General features: G+C 42.4%; 1 protein-coding gene across 1 annotated transcript in view; it reads left to right on the forward strand.

Moving 5' to 3' along the window:
- Nucleotides 1–19,500, forward strand: part of IL17RE (interleukin 17 receptor E) — a 64,799-nt gene that overhangs the window by 33,772 nt on the left and 11,527 nt on the right. The window contains exons 4-11 of the mRNA XM_066596752.1: nt 1,091–1,197; nt 1,336–1,459; nt 3,075–3,211; nt 4,271–4,333; nt 5,854–5,920; nt 6,576–6,745; nt 9,737–9,784; nt 14,242–14,287. Of these exons, the coding sequence (XP_066452849.1) occupies nt 1,091–1,197; nt 1,336–1,459; nt 3,075–3,211; nt 4,271–4,333; nt 5,854–5,920; nt 6,576–6,745; nt 9,737–9,784; nt 14,242–14,287 (762 nt within the window). The remainder of the gene's footprint in view (nt 1–1,090; nt 1,198–1,335; nt 1,460–3,074; nt 3,212–4,270; nt 4,334–5,853; nt 5,921–6,575; nt 6,746–9,736; nt 9,785–14,241; nt 14,288–19,500) is intronic.

Raw genomic sequence — 19,500 nt, forward strand, 5'->3', positions numbered from 1 at the left:
TAGCCAGCCATGTGGACGAGATTTGTCAAAAATGTCGTCCAGACGGGACAGCCAATCCATTGTGGCAAAGCCGGTACGGATTCCCTGGCCGCAGCATGTCAATTTTTTTTTCTGTTGCGGCTGCGCTCTCTTCTATGGGAGCGCTGGCTGCCATGGAAAAGCATGCGACTAAGCCACTCCAAAACCCGTGGCTACGTGCCTTGGGTTTTGAAGCAGCGCTTTCCCGGCAGAATTCTCGCAGTTTTTTCGCTGTGGCCAAACTGCAAGATTACCGGTGGGATTTCACCCTGTGGGAAACCAGCCTTTGTCTCTATGTCCTATTAGTGCAGTTGAATTTCACAGCCAGTGATAACTTTTTTTTAACGACTATTTAGCTATTTTGGGCCTTTTTTTAAATTGTGGGACAAGTTGTAGATTTTTTTTGCAGCATTTCGGGGTGCACAGACCATAAGTTGAAGGCATCGGTCAGCTATTATAGGGATGTCTTTACAAACGTGTGAGAATGCAAATGCGTCCCATGACCGATGACCTTAGTTTCAAGCAACTCTGCCCCCCTGTTTGGCTAGCTTGCTATCCGCTCTGGACAGCATTCCCATTCACAAAGTGGCAACCTATAGAGGGGCATGTGACTAATACGTCATTATGGTGCCTCCATTGAAACACAGTGCATCTGCCATCTTTGTATGTGCAGCTATTAGGCATGGGGAAAGAATGCGCTGTGTTTCAATGAGGGCAGCATGAAGAAGTGTTGGTCACATGCCCCCTATAGGCTGCCATCTTTTGTGCGAGAGCGCCATGCAGAGGGGACAGGAAGCTGCCGTGTGGTGTGGGAGTGGCTTGAAAACTAAGGACATTTGCAATAAAAACGATTAATAGGTAAAATAAACCCACCATTCATATTTCTCAGGACACCCCTGAAAGTGGCGCACGCCTTTGACATTATTTACAGGTCTTTTCTACTGTCAATTAACGCTGTCTTCTTGCTGATGAACATGTGAACAATCTTTCCGTGCTCACGTGATCGCCCTAATATTCATGTATGTCAGAATGCGGGAAGGGATTAATTCACTGCTTTTGTCTCTTATTTTAGGACTCCCGAAACTGAAAGGTTTTATGGTTCAGGGTCTAGAATTAAATGAAAACACATTTCATTCATTCCGGATTTTAAAGAAGAAAAATGCTAAAACAGGAGATTTGGTAAGTGATAATACAGACCGGCAGTATCTGGGCTGCTGGGAGTTGTAGTTCTGCAACAGCAAGAAAGCCACAAGTTGTTGATCACGGATATAGATGTAATATATATTAACTCATACATCTCTCTTCTTTTCTATCTAGTGGGAAGTAAGATATGACTGTTGGACCGTCACACCTGGACAATATTTATCTGTTACACTGACCACCGTGCCAAATAATGACTTGTCCATTAGTAAAATGTACTACATTTGTGACCGAGATGCAAGTAAGTTTCATGTATTTTAGAAATTAGCACTAAAGGGACTGTAAACAGCTAAATGATAAAGTGCAATATGACAGGCAATCATTAGTCCACCAGGAGAACCCACTGTTAATAAAAAAACACAATTTCCAAGAAAGAAATGTTTAAAGGCTGCCATATTTGATAGGAGGCAAGGTTTTGTGTCTGTAAAGCTGATTGGCTGGGAGCGTTGTAATTGAGCTGTTGGTTGGTGCTTTAGATTCTGCTGTGATTTCCTGCTGGGATAGAGGCAGAGAGAGCTGTGTTTTCCCAGAATAGGTTTTGAGCAAAAGTCTGGTGATTTATATGGGGTCCTCCTGCATATTATATACCAAGATGTTTTATGTATATTTTTCTATGTCTTTACAACCGTTTTAATACAATTTATAGTGGAACTGTGCTTGTCATCATATTCTCTGTCAGATGCATCGATTTTCATTGTGGAAATATATTCGATAGCTGAAGGTTATCAAACTATCTCATTCAGCATAGCACAGATGTCCTATTTTTGTGGGATTAACCTGCAAAACAGGCATGAAAGGGAGCGAGGCTTGGGACAATTTGCATAAAAGTCGACATTCTCAGGCATTTTATAAGTATTCTGGGGCAAATTGGGGGAAGGGCTTAAAATTGTTTCAATTGTAATGTTGTGAAGTATGCATACAGCATCAGTAATTTCATCTATAGTCATCTGAGTTAAAGGGATTATCCTAAAGTCTAAAGTTATACCCTATCCTCTGAATAGACAATAACTTTATGATCCATGGGGGTCTTATTGCTGAGAGCCCCACCGATTTTGAGAAAAGCTGTCCCATGCCCGCCCTCCTAACTGTGGGCTTACTGCACCTTCTACAGTGAGGGTGAGGTTGAATACACCGACGGTCACACATGCGCAGTGCTATTTCATTCACTGGGACTGCTAGAGATAGCTGAGTACAAGCGTTTGACGGTTTCTGGCAGCCTCATTGAAATGAATGGAGTTGTGGCTGTGCATGCGCAATCAATGCTCCATTCAGTCTCCCCCAGAAGTTATAGTAAACCCACAGGGAAGAAGAGGGAGGACTTGGGTCCCCCATTCTCAGGATCAGTGGGGTCTCAGGGTGAGATTCTGAGATAACCCCTTTTATAGAAGGGGGGGAGGCTCTGAGGACCCTCCTCTATTACCCAGAGCAGAGAGGGGCTACAAATAACCTGTCTTGCTCTGGAGAATCCTGCACACCTCTATATTACCCAGGTAGCATATTGCTTTAGTAGTGAGTATGTAATGCTTTACTTCACCAGTGGTGGCGCTGCAGGGGAATAGATCACTTCCTTCTGGCTTTCTTTGTCGATCATATCCGATCACTGGGGAACACTCTGTCTGGGAATCCTTCTAATAAAAAAAGGATAATGTGAAGTGATTGACAACCATTATGGCACCTGTATGGCATACTAGTTGTCACTCAGCTCTCCAGAAAGTGATTAGGCTAAGATACAGACTTTTTAACATCTTGACTGAAGAAGACAACATAAGGAATTACTTTTATTTTGGGGTAAATATTCTGGGCCGCATGTTATAAATACCTATAGAATAACACAATGTTCCTCTGTCCCACAAAAGAACCAGATTTCCAATATGATCACATAGCAGAGGAAAAGAAAATTGAGATCTCTGTACCCAAAGGCCCCGATGTGTATGTGCGGCTGTGCTATCAGGCTAATATCTGCGAAGACCTGGAAACCAGCGGCAAGAAGCTGGTAAGACAACCTAAGGCTTCTTTAATACCTCACCCTCAATACTTTACAACCTAAAGGGGTTTTGCCAAAATGCACAACCCCCTACCCTCCAGAATACAAGGCCCAAGGCTCCCAGGCTCCACTCTGCTGCAGGGAAAATGTAGTATTACAGGACGCCCATTCACATGAATGGCCATCCTGTCATACCAGGATGATGGAAAATGGGAGTTGTTCTTATGAGCAGCTCTGTTCTGGTTCATAGATGGGGGTCCCGAGTACGAGGCCCCACTCCGACGTTCATATGCCCTAATAAAACTTATTAACAGGGGTTTCCAGAACGTTTACTAATGATGAGTTATCCTCAGGGTGGGTCATCACATTGATTGACAGTCATTTGAACAGTCATTGGCCCATGTTAAAGGGACTTTACTTAAAAGAGCTGCAATCTTTTCTGTTACATCATGTCCTATCAGCCATTCTAGAGCACCATTAAGGGCCCTTTTACACTTTGCGACCAATGGTCATCCCGGCAATATTCACTGCTGTACTTTTACAGTGAATGGAGACGGTGTGGGCTGGGGATTGTTCTGGCCACCTGCCTCCATTCACAGTAAACAGGGAGTCGTTCGTAGATGAGTGACCGCCTGTTTACACAGGCCAATCGTTATTTGATTTTTGTGCCGGCAGAAATTAAACAATGAACGAACTATCGTTCTTTACTGCCAGCATTTACACTGAACACATTCCCACAATCCAACGAGGATCTGAATGGCCCATGTAGAAGGGGCCTTATGATCTTGCTGACTGATACTTGGAAACCATCAGCATTGTGGTTGCAGAATCAGCCCTTAAAACTAAGTTCAGGTTTTATAATGCAGGCAATGTTGTATGAAATAAGATTTCCACACCTGATGTGAACTGTAAAAGTCCCCACCATATGTTATAGCAAGTTATGCAACATACATACACTGAACCAGCAGGGGGTGCAGGGAATTGCATGAATGAACAAAGGAGAATTTTTTGGCACAATTATATTGTATTAGAAACTGTATATTCACGATCTTACCTTTTGCCCTGCAGATCACATCCTCCCAGAATGCTTCTCTGTCATACGAGAATTTACTACCTTGTTTATGTATTGAGGTAAGTGTAATTTATAATGTTATGCTTCCTTCCAACTTTCTTCCTTGTCCTGTTACACCTGGCACAGCATGCAGCCCCTCCCCCACCACCAGGCTCCGCATAGCGGGTAATTAGAGAGCCCTTTAAGTTGCAATAATTTTGAGTTACAATCAAAATGACTGCAAATTAGATTTATTTGCCAAATTTGCCAAAAAAATCAAAACCATCAAATAAGAACAACTAATATAAGACGCAGTTTCTCAAAATTCACCACAAAATGCCACTTTTACTGACTTCTACAGTTTCAGTTACCCCCCCCCTTCATGACAAGCGTCCTTAGTACTTAGTGGAGCCCCTTTTGCTGTTGTGACCTCCTGCAGACGTAATGCATCACCAGACAGCAGCTTCAACAGTGTTCCTGACCACCTGCTTCCTCAGATGACTGCTTCTTCTTTCTGCCACATACAGGTAGTGCAGCCAGTGTTCCTTTAACTTTGAACTTGTGAATGGCTTTTAGCTGTATCTCTAAGAACATTTAGCGCCTTTATCTTTATGTATCGTTTTCCTTGTTTGTACAAAGCAATAATCTCTTCTCATTACTCTTTAGAGCGCTGTCTTAATTTAGACACATTTCTAACATGTAATCAAACAGTCAAAAAAGCCCTCCCCAGTCTGGTATTTGATCTTTTATCTCAATCACACCTGGTGCAACTGATGAAACCCTTGATTAGTTACATCAGGTGTGCTTGAGACAACACAAGATTTGTAAATGTGTGCTCTTATGATTGAATCTATTCAGGGGTGGAATAATTCTGTACTGTAGTGGTCAGTAAAAGTGGGTTATATATTTCAACCTGCTCTCACTAGTTGCTTATTAGTAATCTCTCTTGGGGGTGAAGTTGGTCTAGTCCTTTTTACCTTTGTGCTGAAGTCCGTATTAAGCTAAGTAGTTGATGTAGTGATTATTATCTTAGTGGTGTTCCTACTATTGCTCCTGCTGCCATTAGTTGTTACCACTTGGTTATTGACATTTCCTGTAGCTACCAAGGGTCAGTATAATTGGCCTAGGCTCGGGATGGGGGGGGGGGCATCCTTGTCAGGACCATCGTTCCACTTTAGGTAGCGGTATTTTCTCCCTTTGGTTGGTAGGGCTTGATTCCCCCATATTTTACCTTGTTTGTGTTTGGTGGTGGTTTAGTGTTTTATGTGGGATTTTCTGGAGTTTATTTGTCCCATGTGAACACTATCTTGCTTCTGTGCTGGGCATGCTGTGTGAACGTTCAGAATGGACATAACAGATCTACAATGCATGGTTTCCCTGAGCTGCCCAAAAAAGTGCCCATAGAGATTGATGGATGGCCATTGTTTTGGTGGGCACTGGCAACTTAAGTAAAACAGAATGCACCTGAACTTATCTGTAGGCGTTCACAGGGAGGGCACTTATTTGCCAATTATCTCACAATAGTTGAAAGAGAGATTTTGATATGCAAATGCCTTTATGTAATCTGCTCTGTGAACTGAACTTGTTCCTTCTTCCACAGGCGTTTTACACATATCCTGACAGCAAACGGAAGAAGGAATGTCCTTTCCAGAAGCATCCAGAACCCTGTAAGTAATATGTACCTACAGTCTTTGTAAGGTGACTCAGTTTAGGTTTAAGTCTACTGTCATTGAGCATTGCTACATGCTAATTAAAATAATCTCAGTTGCTCCTTAGTAACAAATTATACTACTGTTCTTCCGATAGTTAATATGACCTTGGTTGCTCCACAGCAACAGACATCAGACTAGCACTTTCTCTGCATGTACTGTTTCTAGAAGAATGAAGATTTGTAGCCTGTTGCCAAGAAGCAGCTAAAGCACTTTAAATATCACAGTGACAATCTGTAATTTGTTTCTAAGGACTTAATAAGGAGCAGGTCCTACTGTTTTTTTCCCACTGTTCACATTATCAAGAAAATATCACTAATGGCAGCCTAACTCTTATGGCAGCCTATAAAAATTTTGGCCGGCCGTAGACACCACCAGGGGGAGCTCCCTGCATATTAAGTGATAAGGCCATCATTAAAGTGTATGGTTGCAGTACAAATACATATGCATTTAGCTCCCTCTAGTGGCAGCTGCTAACAGACAGGTTGTATCAGAGACTAGCAATGCCTCAGGCACAGCACATGTATAAAGATGGTTACATTGTATTTACATATGTGTATCCATAGTATATTCTCAGATCATGTATGTAACAGAACCATTTTCTCTCCAAAAGACATTGAAGAATTACTGCAGGTGTCTGTGCAAGAAATCCAACACCACTCAGACACCATGACTGTGAGATACGCAAGTCCTTGTCCTCTGGTGCCGACTGTGACGTCTTGTAGGAAGCAAGATGGAAAGTGCATCCCAGAAAAGAAGGCCATCGTGAAAGAACACGGAAGGGTAACACTCACCTCATACTGGTCCATACATGGTGTCAAAGCACTGGACTTTAACATGCGGCTCTCCAGTTGTGGCCAAACTACAACTCTCAGCATACTGCAAGCTGTAGTGGTGACCACTGGAGAGCCGCATGGTAAAGAACACGGATTTAATGTTACCGCAATCAAATAAGAAAACCTCAAGCAGCCGACTGCTCTTTAATCATTGTATCAAAATGATTAAATCAAAAGTTCTGCAGCTTTCCAATATACTTTGTGGTTCATTTCTTCAGCATCTTAAAAATTTTTGCTTGCTGTAAGTGAATGGAAGCATTCTTGTCTAAAATCTATACCAGGGGTGTCAAACTCATTTTCACCAAGGACCACATCAACCTTGTGGTTGCCTACAAATGACTGATTGTAATTGTATGGTAAGGGCTCGTTCCCATGAGTGTATTTATGTAGTGTATTACATGCGCAGTGAATAGAACCTATTGATCTCACATAAGCGTATTTTTTAATGCAGTTGCATGAATAAATATGTGGCATGACCTCTTTTAGTACATATTACACACCGCTATCGGCCCTTGAACTGAATGGATAGGCGCAAATATGCAGCAAATATAAAGGTAACCTGTGTATTCAGTGCGTATTTATACGCCATGTCAATCAGCCTGTCTGCATTAATTTTTTCATGTATTTGCGCACATAAAAATACGTCAGAGTGCCCAAAAAAAGCTTACGCCTGTGTGAATGAGCCCCTAATAGTTAACCCTATAGTGGCCCCAGCAGTAATAGTGACCCCCATAGTAGTCCCAGGGATGCTGCCTGGCTAGATGCCCACAACAACCCCTCTAGTGGCCTCTGGCCCGGCTGCATCCCAACAGGCTGTACACTCACCCCACCTACAGCTCCGATCCCGTGGCAGCTCCTGCTGAGTCTGAGACTGCTGACCTTGGTGCAGACATCAGTGGTCAGGCGAAGTGAGCGGTTACAGACTCTGCACTGCATTGCCAGACCGGAGTGAGTAGAATTTCTTTAACGGGATTAACCAGGCAGCCTTCCCAGGATGCATCGAGGTGCAAGTGGAAGCCGCTGTTTTGGCCCCCCATGTGTAGCGGTCGACATTCGTAAATGCAAGCACAGCTCTAATTGAAATCAATGGGCGTTGTGCTTGTAATTGCAGCCTGGGGTCCCATTGAAATCACTGAGGACTGGGCTTGTAATTACGAGCGCCGACCACTACACAGGGGTCGGAGCAGCGGCTTCCACTCAGATGCCTGTGCATACCGCAGGTGCTGCCTGGATAGCTTCTATAGGGTCTAATGTATGGCCCGTTTGGCATGTGTGATCTAGATGAGCGAAAAGCCCACAAGACTCAATATTTCTCACAGCTGATGATTTGCTACAATTATATCCAGTATGGACAATAGTTTGTGAGTTACAGGGGTTTTAACACCAAAGACATTTAGCACTTATCCACAGGATTGGTGATAGATGTATGATCGCTGGAGGTCCAACCACTTGGACCCCTAAAAATCACAAGAACGGTGCACCCTCTGTCTGTGTACTAAGGGTGCTCCTCAGTACACAGTGATCCATTCACTGTCAGTGGAGATAGCCAAACGCAGCACTTGTCTATCTTTATCGATTTTATAGAAGTGAAGGGAGTGGTGGTCACAGCACCTCACCGGTCCATTTACTAGGAGGAGTCTGGGTGCACCGTTTTCATGATCCCCGGGGGTCCCAACAGACGGAAACCCTAGCATCTATCCTGTAGATGGGTGATAAATGTTTTTGGTGAGACAACACCTTTTAACCCTCTCATGACCAAGGCTTATTGATGTGCTTGTGTCTACATCACATTCTGCAGTTCTGGTATTCCCACTCTCGAAAAATCCAAACTTTTTTTTTCTTTTTCCAGTAACAGCCGTATGAGGGCTTGTTATTTGTGGGACAAGTTGTATTCTGCAATGATGCCATTTAACATGCCACATAACGTATTGGAAACTTTTAAAAGTTTCCAGGTGCATTAAAAATGACATGTTATCTTTATTCTGTGGGATGATTGCAGCGATTCCATATATATCTAATTTTTTTTTATGTAGTACTAATTAAAAAATATATGTTTTTAAATTGTTCTCTGTAGCTAATTTTGGTCCCCCATAGCTTTTATATTTTTATGTCGATGTGGCTACGTGAGGACTTGTTTCTTGCAAAGCGACCTGTGGTTTACGTTGGTACCATTTTGGGGTACATACAAATTTTTTGATTGCTTTTTATTAATCTTTTTCTTGGAAATGGGGGTGATCAAAAAAGCGCAGTTCTGCCATTACTTTTTAATAACCTTGGCCTTTATGGATTTTTTAATTTTTTTAATTAACTTTTTCTGATAGAAAAGTTAGAAAGTGTTTTTTTTATAAACTTTTTATTTTGTTCTTTGTAATAATCAAAAAGTCGTTGTTTTACCTCTTTTTTTTTAGTCCCTATAGGGATCTTGAACTTGTGATTGTTTGCTCACTTATGCAATAGAATATAATAATATGGTATTGTATTATTTTGCATATTAACAGGCTTCCTATTCAAAACCTGCCACAGGCATATGTTAAAAGGCGAGCAATCATGGAAGGCCTGAGGGAGAGCATTCGCACGGTCTTATCATGTAGGAGTCATTCAAGACATTTACATTCTCATCTACTAGAATATTTAAATGATAGTGTCTGAATTGACACTGACATTAAAAAGGGTCATAATCTTATTTATCCCCAGTCTTGGCTGTTGTGGTCAGGTGTCGGCCATTGCTGTGGAGGTCTATATACGTCCCAACTGCGTATGTACAGTTAGGATGTATATAGCTCTATGGCTGTCGGGAAAGTGTTAAACAGCAAGGACTGTAGACTGATACACAGTAGCAAACTAGGAGGGTAGGAGACAGATGTGTTTATCTCACATAGGACCGGGTACATAACTGCTGGCTTATTGGCTAATCCGTGACTCTTTCTGTATGTTGCAGGAATATTACCTGGAGAGTGCGGACAGAGATCATCACCTGTGTTTTAAGGTAAACCTAGGCCTATATATTTTTCTTTAAGACAATAATACTCTTTGTTTTCTGTGTCTCTTTAAAATACCGTGCAGATTCATTTTTTAAACATATCTTTATAGGAATCACTGCTCTCACTGATACAGAGCTCCAAATTCTTTAGAAAGACATAGATGTAGTGATACAATTCAACCACTAGATGGAGCTCATGAGCTTGCTGTATACAATTATACATAGAACTCAATAATAATACAGTACGCTCATGAGCTCCCCCTGGTGCTGGCAACATGAAAAGGGAATTGTATCCTTTAACCATTATTATCCCCCTAGTGACGGAGCTTTTTTGCATTTTCGTTTTTTTCCTCCTTCCTTTTAAAAAATTGTAACTTCTTTATTTATCCATCGATGTCGCTGTATGAGGGCTTGTTTTTTGCGGGAAGAGTTGTATTTTTCAATGGTGCTATTTCATGTACCTTATAATGTACTGAAAAACTTTTTAAAAATGGAGAGAAATGGAAAAAAAACGGCATTCCGCCATCTTTCGGTGCATCCTGTTTCCACCGCGCACAAACTGCAACAAAAATGACCTGATAACTTTATTCTATGGGTCAGTACGATTACTACAATACCAAACTCATATAGTTTTTTTTTCTGTACTACTTGTATTTTTTTTTAAAGATATTTAATTTTTTTAAATTATTTTTTGCCTCCATTTTCTGCACACAATAACTTTTTTTATTTTTCTGTCGACATAGTTATGTGAGGGCTCATTTTGTGCACTACGTCCTGTTGTTTTCGATGGTACAATTTTTGAATACAAATAACTTTTTGATTGCTTTTGATTAGATTTTTTCTTGGAGATAGGGTGACCAAAAAAAGCTCATTTCTGGCGTTTTTTTTCCTTCGGACGACGTTCACCGTGCAGGGTAAATAATGCATAGCTTTGATAGATCAGACTTTTACGGACGCAGCGATACCAAACACGTATTTTTGCTTTATTATTTAGATTTTTTTATTGCAAATATGGCAAAAGGTTTTGTTTTTGTTTTTTTACTTTTATTCCTTTTTTCTAATTATTAATAAAACTTTATTGTTTTGATTTTTACACTTTCTTTTAGTCCCCAGGGGGACCAGAAACAGCGATGCTTTGATCGCCCCTGCAGTATGATGTAATGCCATAGCATTACATCATACTGCATTCTGACAGGCAGCCTACCAAGCCACCCCACGGGGACGGCTTGATAGGCAGTCTGCCAAGGCAGCCATGGGGCCTTTCAGAAGGCCCCCAGCTGCCATGACAACTGCACGGCTCCCCCGCTCTCACCGCGAGGGGGACCCCCGAACATCGGTCGGGGGATTTAAATGCCGCGCGGCCGATTGCAGCTATTGCCCACAGGTGTCAGCTGTAATAAACAGCTGATGCCCGCACTGTATGGAGGGAGATAGAGGTGCTATCCCCCTCCATGCACGTCCTGCCAGTGGCAGGATGTAAAAAGACTATTTGGCCATCACTAAGGGGTTATGTAAGGGATTGTGAGCTCTGTGGCAGTACAGTATATACTGTAGCTCTGGTTCCTATAAAGATATATTAAAGGGGTAGTCAGCACATAATTATCGGGACTATTTAGATAAAAAACTAGATTCTGTGAATACTTATCTTAACCCCCCACACACCCCGCACCCTACCTCTATGACCCAGAACAGAGAGCGGCCACCGTTTAATACTACATTTCAAGTGCTGCAGGGTAGACGTGTAGCTAACCGCGGCTTCCGCCAGTAAAGTCAGCTGATCTGCTGTTCGCCCTGGGCCTGCATTCTGGAGTGGCAGTTCTGCATCTTGCTACATATATTCATGCCAAAAAGTACGCTCCTTCTCTTTCACTGTAGGTAAAACCGGAACATTAACACATTTCAGCAACCTTTGCAAAAGATGGCAGCACAGAGTATATTAGAAGTGCATTTATATAAAGTGTTTAACCCCTTAAGGACATGGCCATTTTTTGTTTATTCATTTTTGCTTTTTCCTCTCCATTAGCTGATAAATGTTTAATCTTTCTGTTGACGTAGCTGACTGATGGCTTCCTATTTATCGTACAAGTTGTCTTTTACTGCTACTAAGTGTACTGAAACATTTTAAGTGTCGTGAGATGGAAAAAAGCAATTCCGCGATCTTTAGAGGAATCTTGTTTTTACAGCATAAATGACTGGATAACTTTTTTTCTGTGGGGCAGTGCAATTGTGATGATACCAAATTTACATAGCTTTTTGTTGTTGTACTACTTTAAAAAGATATGTGTGAAAAAAAGCTCTCTGCCATCATACTCTGACCACCATAACAATTTTATCCTTTTGCCGATATAGCTGTGATGGCTCATTTTTTGTGGGATGACCTGTGGTTTCTATTGCTCCCATTTTGGAGAACATAAAACTTTTTCTTTGCTTTTCATGACATTTTTTCTTGGAGATGGGGTGACCCGAAAAGTACAATTCTGGTGTTTATTTTTTTTTCCTGACAATGTTCACCATATGAGAAAAATAACGCATCATTTTAACAGATCGGACTTTTACAGATACCACATACGTGTTGAGGGTTTTCTTTATTTTTATATTTAAATATAAATTCAGGAACAGGTTTTTTTCTTTAATCTTTTAATATCCTTTATTTTTCACAACTGTAAAGAGCTTTTTTTTCACTTGTTTTTACTCTTTTTTTTTTAAGGCCCCATAGGGTACTTGAACTTTCAATTCTTTGATTGCTTATACAGTATACTGCAATACTATAGCATTGCATTGTACTATACTTTGACAGGCATTCTATTAAAACAGGCCACAGGCAGAGCTTTCAGAAGGCCCCACGCGGCCATAACAGATTAGCAGCATCTCACAATCTCATCGCAGAGGGGCTGTTTGGGACTGCCAAAGGCCAATCGTTGCATTAAATACCACTGTCAGAATTGACAGCAGCATTTAAAAGGTTACCAACCACGATTGGCATGACTGCCGATTGCAGCTGTTGCTGCTGAGTGCCAACACTGGTAGGGTATGAAGCAGGCTCAGCGTCATATTAACTCTACGCACCTGGGATGTAAATATATGTTCTATGGCAGAAGGGGTTAAAATAATCTGGCCACCAAGTGGAAGTACAGAATGTTTCATCATCAGGCTGCCCGTGTTTAAATGAAGTGTCCAGTATTAGACAAACATGGCTTCTTAATTCCAGAAACAGCCATGGGTTGTGTCTAGTATTGCAGTTCAGCTGTATTGTAGTGAATCTGGCCAAGCTGCAATACCTCACATAACCTGCGGACAGCAGTGCTGCCTTTGTTGGAAGACGGCAGCCATATTTTTTTAATCTTGGTCAACTAATTTATATTTTCCAAAGTTCCCTTAACATTGCAACCATTCATACAATAATTTGGCCACCAGATGGCAGTGCATAATGTTTCATTAGATAATGCTCATTTTCATTATGTGCTTTAAGAGAATCTGGCCAACAGATGGCAGCAGAGGGTTTTTATATTGTTAGCTGTACAAAACACTTTAATTTGAGTAAATAATTTGTATAGTTTCTTTAATATTTTCTATGGATTTTTAATTGATTTGGGGAATTAGGTGTGCAGCTATTGGAGATGCAGAGGTAGTAGTTACACCCGGGCCCAAAGCCCCTCTGCCATATATGACTCTGGAACGATAAATGGCATACAGTAGGTGGGGGGTATTGGAACAGATGTCAAGACCAAAGTCAGCTCACCTACCTGCATGAATTTCCTCCACTCCACAGAAACCGAAGACCACTGCAAAACTTCTGAAAAAGGAAAAATACCCCAGCAACTCGTAGTTTAAAAAATTACTTTATTGTCGCATATTCAAGGAATTAAAGGAGTTGTCTAGTTGTACATTACTGATGGCCTATTCTTAGGACAGGCCATCAATAGTAGATTGGCGAGCGTCCACTGCCTGGGACCCTCGCTGATCTGCTGTGAGCCGGGCTGATGTGCCCATGCACTGAGCTGATCTCTGCAGGAAGTATACAGCTCTTTTCTCACTGCAGTGGCCAGGATTGGTATTACAGGCATTAAAGTAAATAAGAACTTGGCCTGCAATAGCAAGTCTGGCCACTGCAGTGGGAACAGAGCTGTCTGCTTTCTGCAGAAATCAGCTCAGTGCATGAGCACAAAAGCCCAGCTTGCAGCTGATCAGCAAGGGTCCCAGGTGGCCATCAATAATGTACAACTGGACAACCCTTTTAAAAGCCATAAAAAGAATTACTGTTATTCTGTGTTATGTAGATCTTTGTATGGCTCCTTGGATATGCTACAATAAAATTCTCTTTATATGTACGATTCCTCTGGAGTTGTTGGGATATTTCCCTTTCTCATAGATTTTGCTTTGGGGTCTAGAAGCATCATGTTACTGCTGTGATGGGGCTACATTCACCTTACTAATCTCTCACTGTTTATCCTGTTTTATTGCAGTTCTCATTATTGAATCACTCCCTTATAAAATGTCCTGATAGAAGAGGTAAGCTGCTCGTAGAGTAAACTGGGATGTTTTCTGTAATATGACATGACTATGTCGCAGTGTCGGGGTTGTCCATATAAGGATCCATGTACTCATCATTGCTGTGGCACACGGAGTCCTTATGGGTACATATTACTGGCCTGTAGGCACTCAATGTTCCTCCACTATAATGGCTTCTATCATGATTTGGTATATGATGACTTATTTTGAGATTTCCTAAAACCTATACATTACTAACAATGAAGGACCGCACATATAACTACACTGAATGGACACTTTATTAGACCCCCGGCACTTTATGTTCGGAGCTTCCCTGTATGGAAATTATCCCCATGACCCCGGAGTGCAGCATAAGATCAGCTGACCAGTTTTCCGTGGATCAGTTTCAGTGTGAATCCACATTAGATGGGAAAATCCAGCGAACTGAGTGACTTCCAACGAGGCCGGGTCATCAGTGCTAGACTAGTGGGGTCTGGGATTTCACTGCCAACCATGTATGGTTTTCTCATGTAATGGCGTGGAGAGTATACAGAGAATGGTGTGATTGAGGAAAAACATCCAGTGACGGGATCCTGGGGATGGAAACAACTCATCACCAAAAAGGTGTCAGAGGAGGATGTCAGGAATCGTTCTGATGAACAGCGGCTGCACAGTCAGGAGCAGAGGAATACAACACTGGTGCTCCAACTAACATGTCTGAACACACAATTCACTGTTCCTTAGCACAAATGGGCTATAACATCAGACCACTAGTTCCAGCTCCATTGCCAGGTCTGGACTGGCTCACAGAGGAACAGGTGAATTCCCCAACGGGTCCTGATCCAGGATTGGGCACCCGCACGAGCAGTGCATGGCACAACACACTTGCTGTACTACAGCACATATACGAGTTAGGTTAGGCAGTATACAGTATATCAACCAGCCTATATGTCCATATACGGTAATAACTACGGTAGTTCATTAACATACATAGCCTAGCTGAGTTGATATCTAGGCACATTGGAAGACTGGCAGCAGTTTCCGGTCATGTTGTAGCTATGACATGTGGTATTACCCTGTACACCATATTCCAAAATGTGATTGTTCTCAGCAAGAGAAACCACGTAATCTTGTGGATATGATACCTTTTAATGGCTAACAAAAATACATGATGTAATAATAGTAAGCTTGCGAACCAACGCAGGGTTCTTCTTCAGGCTTATGGATTGGATCTGAAGAGGCATGGATATTTATACATACTTATAACATACATACTTATGACAAGGCACAGATATGGATGTGATTGGTTGGCACTTAAAAGGAATTCTGCAACAGCAAACAAACTTTTTTGTCTAGGCACTGATAGCGGAGTGAAAGTTTAATGGTCCCTAAATTACTGTTGGGGGGGGAAGGTCGGGCAGGCTAGAAATGCTACAAGAGGTACACAGACATTTTTAGCTAAACACTGATAAGGGAGTGAAAGTTTATGGTCCCTGAATTACTGTTGATGGGGGTCTTATCTGTATAATAAATGTCTCACACTTCCCATTCACGCATAAATCCTGGGGAATAATTTAACCCAGTATTCAGCGTGTCAAAGGTTGTTATCAATTTATATTCCCAAATTCTTCAGTGGTTTTGTGACTTGAAACCACCCTTCAATATCAAAACTCTCATATCTCCTATGTCATGTCCATGGTTAGAGAAGTGCTCGGCGACAGGCAATTTTCTTTTTCTGTCTTTAATCGTGTGGCGATGAGATCTCATCCTTGCTTTCAGTTTCTGTCCTGTTTCTCCAACATAAAGACCCCCAACAGGACATTTACTGCACATGATCAGGTACACAACATTGGACGAGGAACATGTAAATGTCCCTGGGATCTTATAGTCCTGCTGTGTGTTGGGGATCCGTATCCTGTCCGCAGTCAGTATATGTGAGCAAGTCTTACAGCTCCTTACATTACAGGGATAAGTTCCTTTTTGTGTGTCAGAGGGTAATGCACTCCTGATTATAAAGCTCCTCACGTTAGGAGGTTGCCTGTAACACAGAAGCGGAGGGTCCGGGAATATGGTTTTCAGACGGTCATCCTTGTGCAGGGTATGGTGGAGTTTTCTTGCAGTTTTCCTTAGTACCTCTAGTTGCGGATTGTAGGTCACTACTAGAGGCACACGATTGTTTCTTTCCTTCTCCTTGTATTGGAGTAGTTGATTCCTCGGTATCCTGGTGGCTCTGTTGATTTGGTCATCAATTGAGGTGGGATGGTAGCCCTGATTTATAAATGTTCTTTTAAGATGGTATAGATGTTCCTCTCTGTCTGTTGGGTTGGAGCAGATCTGGTTGTATCTGATGGCCTGGCTGTAGACAATAGACTTTTTGATGTGTTTAGGATGGAAACTGTCCCATCTGAGGTATGTAGGCCGATCAATTGGTTTTCGGTATAGGGATGTCTGTATTGAGTTGTTTAAAATCTTTATGGTGGTGTCCAAAAAGTTGATTTCTGTATGCGAGTAGCTTAATGTGAGGTTTATGGTGGGGTGGAATGCATTGAATCTTTCATGGAATTTTATTAGTTCTTGTTTGGTGTTGGTCCAGATGATTAAGATGCCATCAATGTAGCGGAAGTAGGCCAATGGTTTGCTGGGGCAGGAGGCCAGAAAGTCACTCTCCAGTTTTGCCATAAAAAGGTTGGCATATTGCGGTGGCATTTTACTGTCCATGGCAGTCCCGGTGAGTTGCAGGAATATCTCTTTGCCAAAGGAGAAATAATTGTGTGTGAGAATGAATCTTGTGAGTTGTAGCACTGCATCAGAGGCGACCCCATTGGCCTCAAGGTGCGCCTGGCAGGCAGTCAGTCCATCCTCGTGTGGAATGTTGGAATGCAAGGATTCCACATCCATAGTGGCCAGGATGGTGCCATTGGGGAGGGGACCTACGGTTGACAGTTTGTTCAGTAGGTCCGTAGTGTCTTGCAGGTAGCTGGTTGTGTTTCTCACCAGTGGTTTGAGGATTCCTTCTACCCATCCTGAGATTCCTTCAGTGAGGGTACCCACACCTGAGATAATCGGCCTTCCTGGGTTGCCAGCTTTGTGTAGTTTGGGAAGCATATAGAATGTTCCAACCTGTGGAGCCCACAGACAGGCTTCTGATGACCCTTCTCAATTTCCTCACATATTTCTGAGTCGGGTCTTGATTCAGTTTGGTGTAGTATCTGGTGTCCGTCAGCTGTCTGTCTGCTTCTTTCTTGTAGTCCGATGTATTCATGAGGACTATAGCACCACCCTTATCTGAAGGCTTAATGGTGATTTCCTTGTTGCTCTTAAGTGCATGAATGGCTCTTCTTTCCTGCATATTGATATTAAATGTTTCACTTCCATGCTTGTCCAGTATAGTGGATTGCACCGCATGTCTAAAGGAGTCTATGTATTTGTCCAAAGTGGGATTCCGGCCAGGAGGGGGCGTCCAATCAGACTTCTTTTTGGCGCCAAGTTTCTCCTGAGTTTGCGTGCTTGAAAGTCCTGTGTCCTCTTTATCATGAAAGAATTCTTTCAGTCTTAGTCTTCTGAAATATTCCTCCATGTCACTGCAAAGTTCTGTTTTGTCAAGCGTTTTAGTGGAACAGAATGAAAGAAGTCCCCTGGAGAGGACACTGAGCTCCACCTTACTGGGGTTGTGAGATGACAGATTGATAACACAGCTGACTTTACCTTTGTCCGTGTCCCGTTGGTGGTTCTGTTCTCTCCTGCCAGACTCGGGGTGCTCCTGATCCGTGTTTGGGTACAGGCCTGCTTTGAGTCGAAGTCTCTGGAGTTTCTTTTCCTTGTTCTGAATAAGGCAGCATCGTAGTGTTGTATAAAAGTGTTGCATTTCCAGGTTCACGTCCTCTGTAAGTGTATTTCTTAAAGTTTGTATGTCCACAAGGGCCTTATTTATGCGGTGCAAACATTTAATATCAATATGCAGGAAAGAAGGGCCATTCATGCACTTAAGAGCAACAAGGAAATCACCATTAAGCCTGTAGATAAGGGTGGTGCTATAGTCCTCATGAATACATTGGACTACAAGAAAGAAGCAGACAGACAGCTGACGGACACCAGATACTACACCAAACTGAATCAAGACCCGACTCAGAAATATGTGAGGAAATTGAGAAGGGTCATCAAAAGTATGTCTGTGGGCTCCACAAAACTTCTGGACTTGATACCGGAGAACCCCAAGGTTGGAACATTCTACATGCTTCCCAAACTACACAAAGCTGGCAACCCAGGAAGGCCGATTATCTCAGGTGTGGGTACCCTCACTGAAGGAATCTCAGGATGGGTAGAAGGAATCCTCAAACCACTGGTGAGAAACAACCAGCTACCTGCAAGACACTACGGACCTACTGAACAAACTGTCAACCGTAGGTCCCCTCCCCAATGGCACCATCCTGGCCACTATGGATGTGGAATCCTTGCATTCCAACATTCCACACGAGGATGGACTGACTGCCTGCCAGGCGCACCTTGAGGCCAATGGGGTCGCCTCTGATGCAGTGCTACAACTCACAAGATTCATTCTCACACACAATTATTTCTCCTTTGGCAAAGAGATATTCCTGCAACTCACCGGGACTGCCATGGACAGTAAAATGCCACCGCAATATGCCAACCTTTTTATGGCAAAACTGGAGAGTGACTTTCTGGCCACCTGCCCCAGCAAACCATTGGCCTACTTCCGCTACATTGATGACATCTTAATCATCTGGACCAACACCGAACAAGAACTAATAAAATTCCATGAAAGATTCAATGCATTCCACCCCACCATAAACCTCACATTAAGCTACTCGCATACAGAAATCAACTTTTTGGACACCACCATAAAGATTTTAAACAACTCAATACAGACATCCCTGTACCGAAAAACGATTGATCGGCCTACATACCTCAGATGGGACAGTTTCCATCCTAAACACATCAAAAAGTCTATTGTCTACAGCCAGGCCATCAGGTATAACCGGATCTGCTCCAACCCAACAGACAGAGAGGAACATTTGTACCATCTTAAAAGGATGTTTATAAATCAGGGCTACCATCCCACCTCAATTGATGACCAAATCAACAGAGCCACCAGGATACCGAGGAATCAACTACTTCAATACAAGGAGAAGGAAAGAAACAATCGTGTGCCTCTAGATGTGACCTACAATCCGCAACTAGAGGTACTAAGGAAAACCGCAAAGAAACTCCACCAT

Source organism: Eleutherodactylus coqui, chromosome 3, assembly GCF_035609145.1.
Source record: "Eleutherodactylus coqui strain aEleCoq1 chromosome 3, aEleCoq1.hap1, whole genome shotgun sequence".
Classification (NCBI taxonomy): domain Eukaryota; kingdom Metazoa; phylum Chordata; class Amphibia; order Anura; family Eleutherodactylidae; genus Eleutherodactylus; species Eleutherodactylus coqui.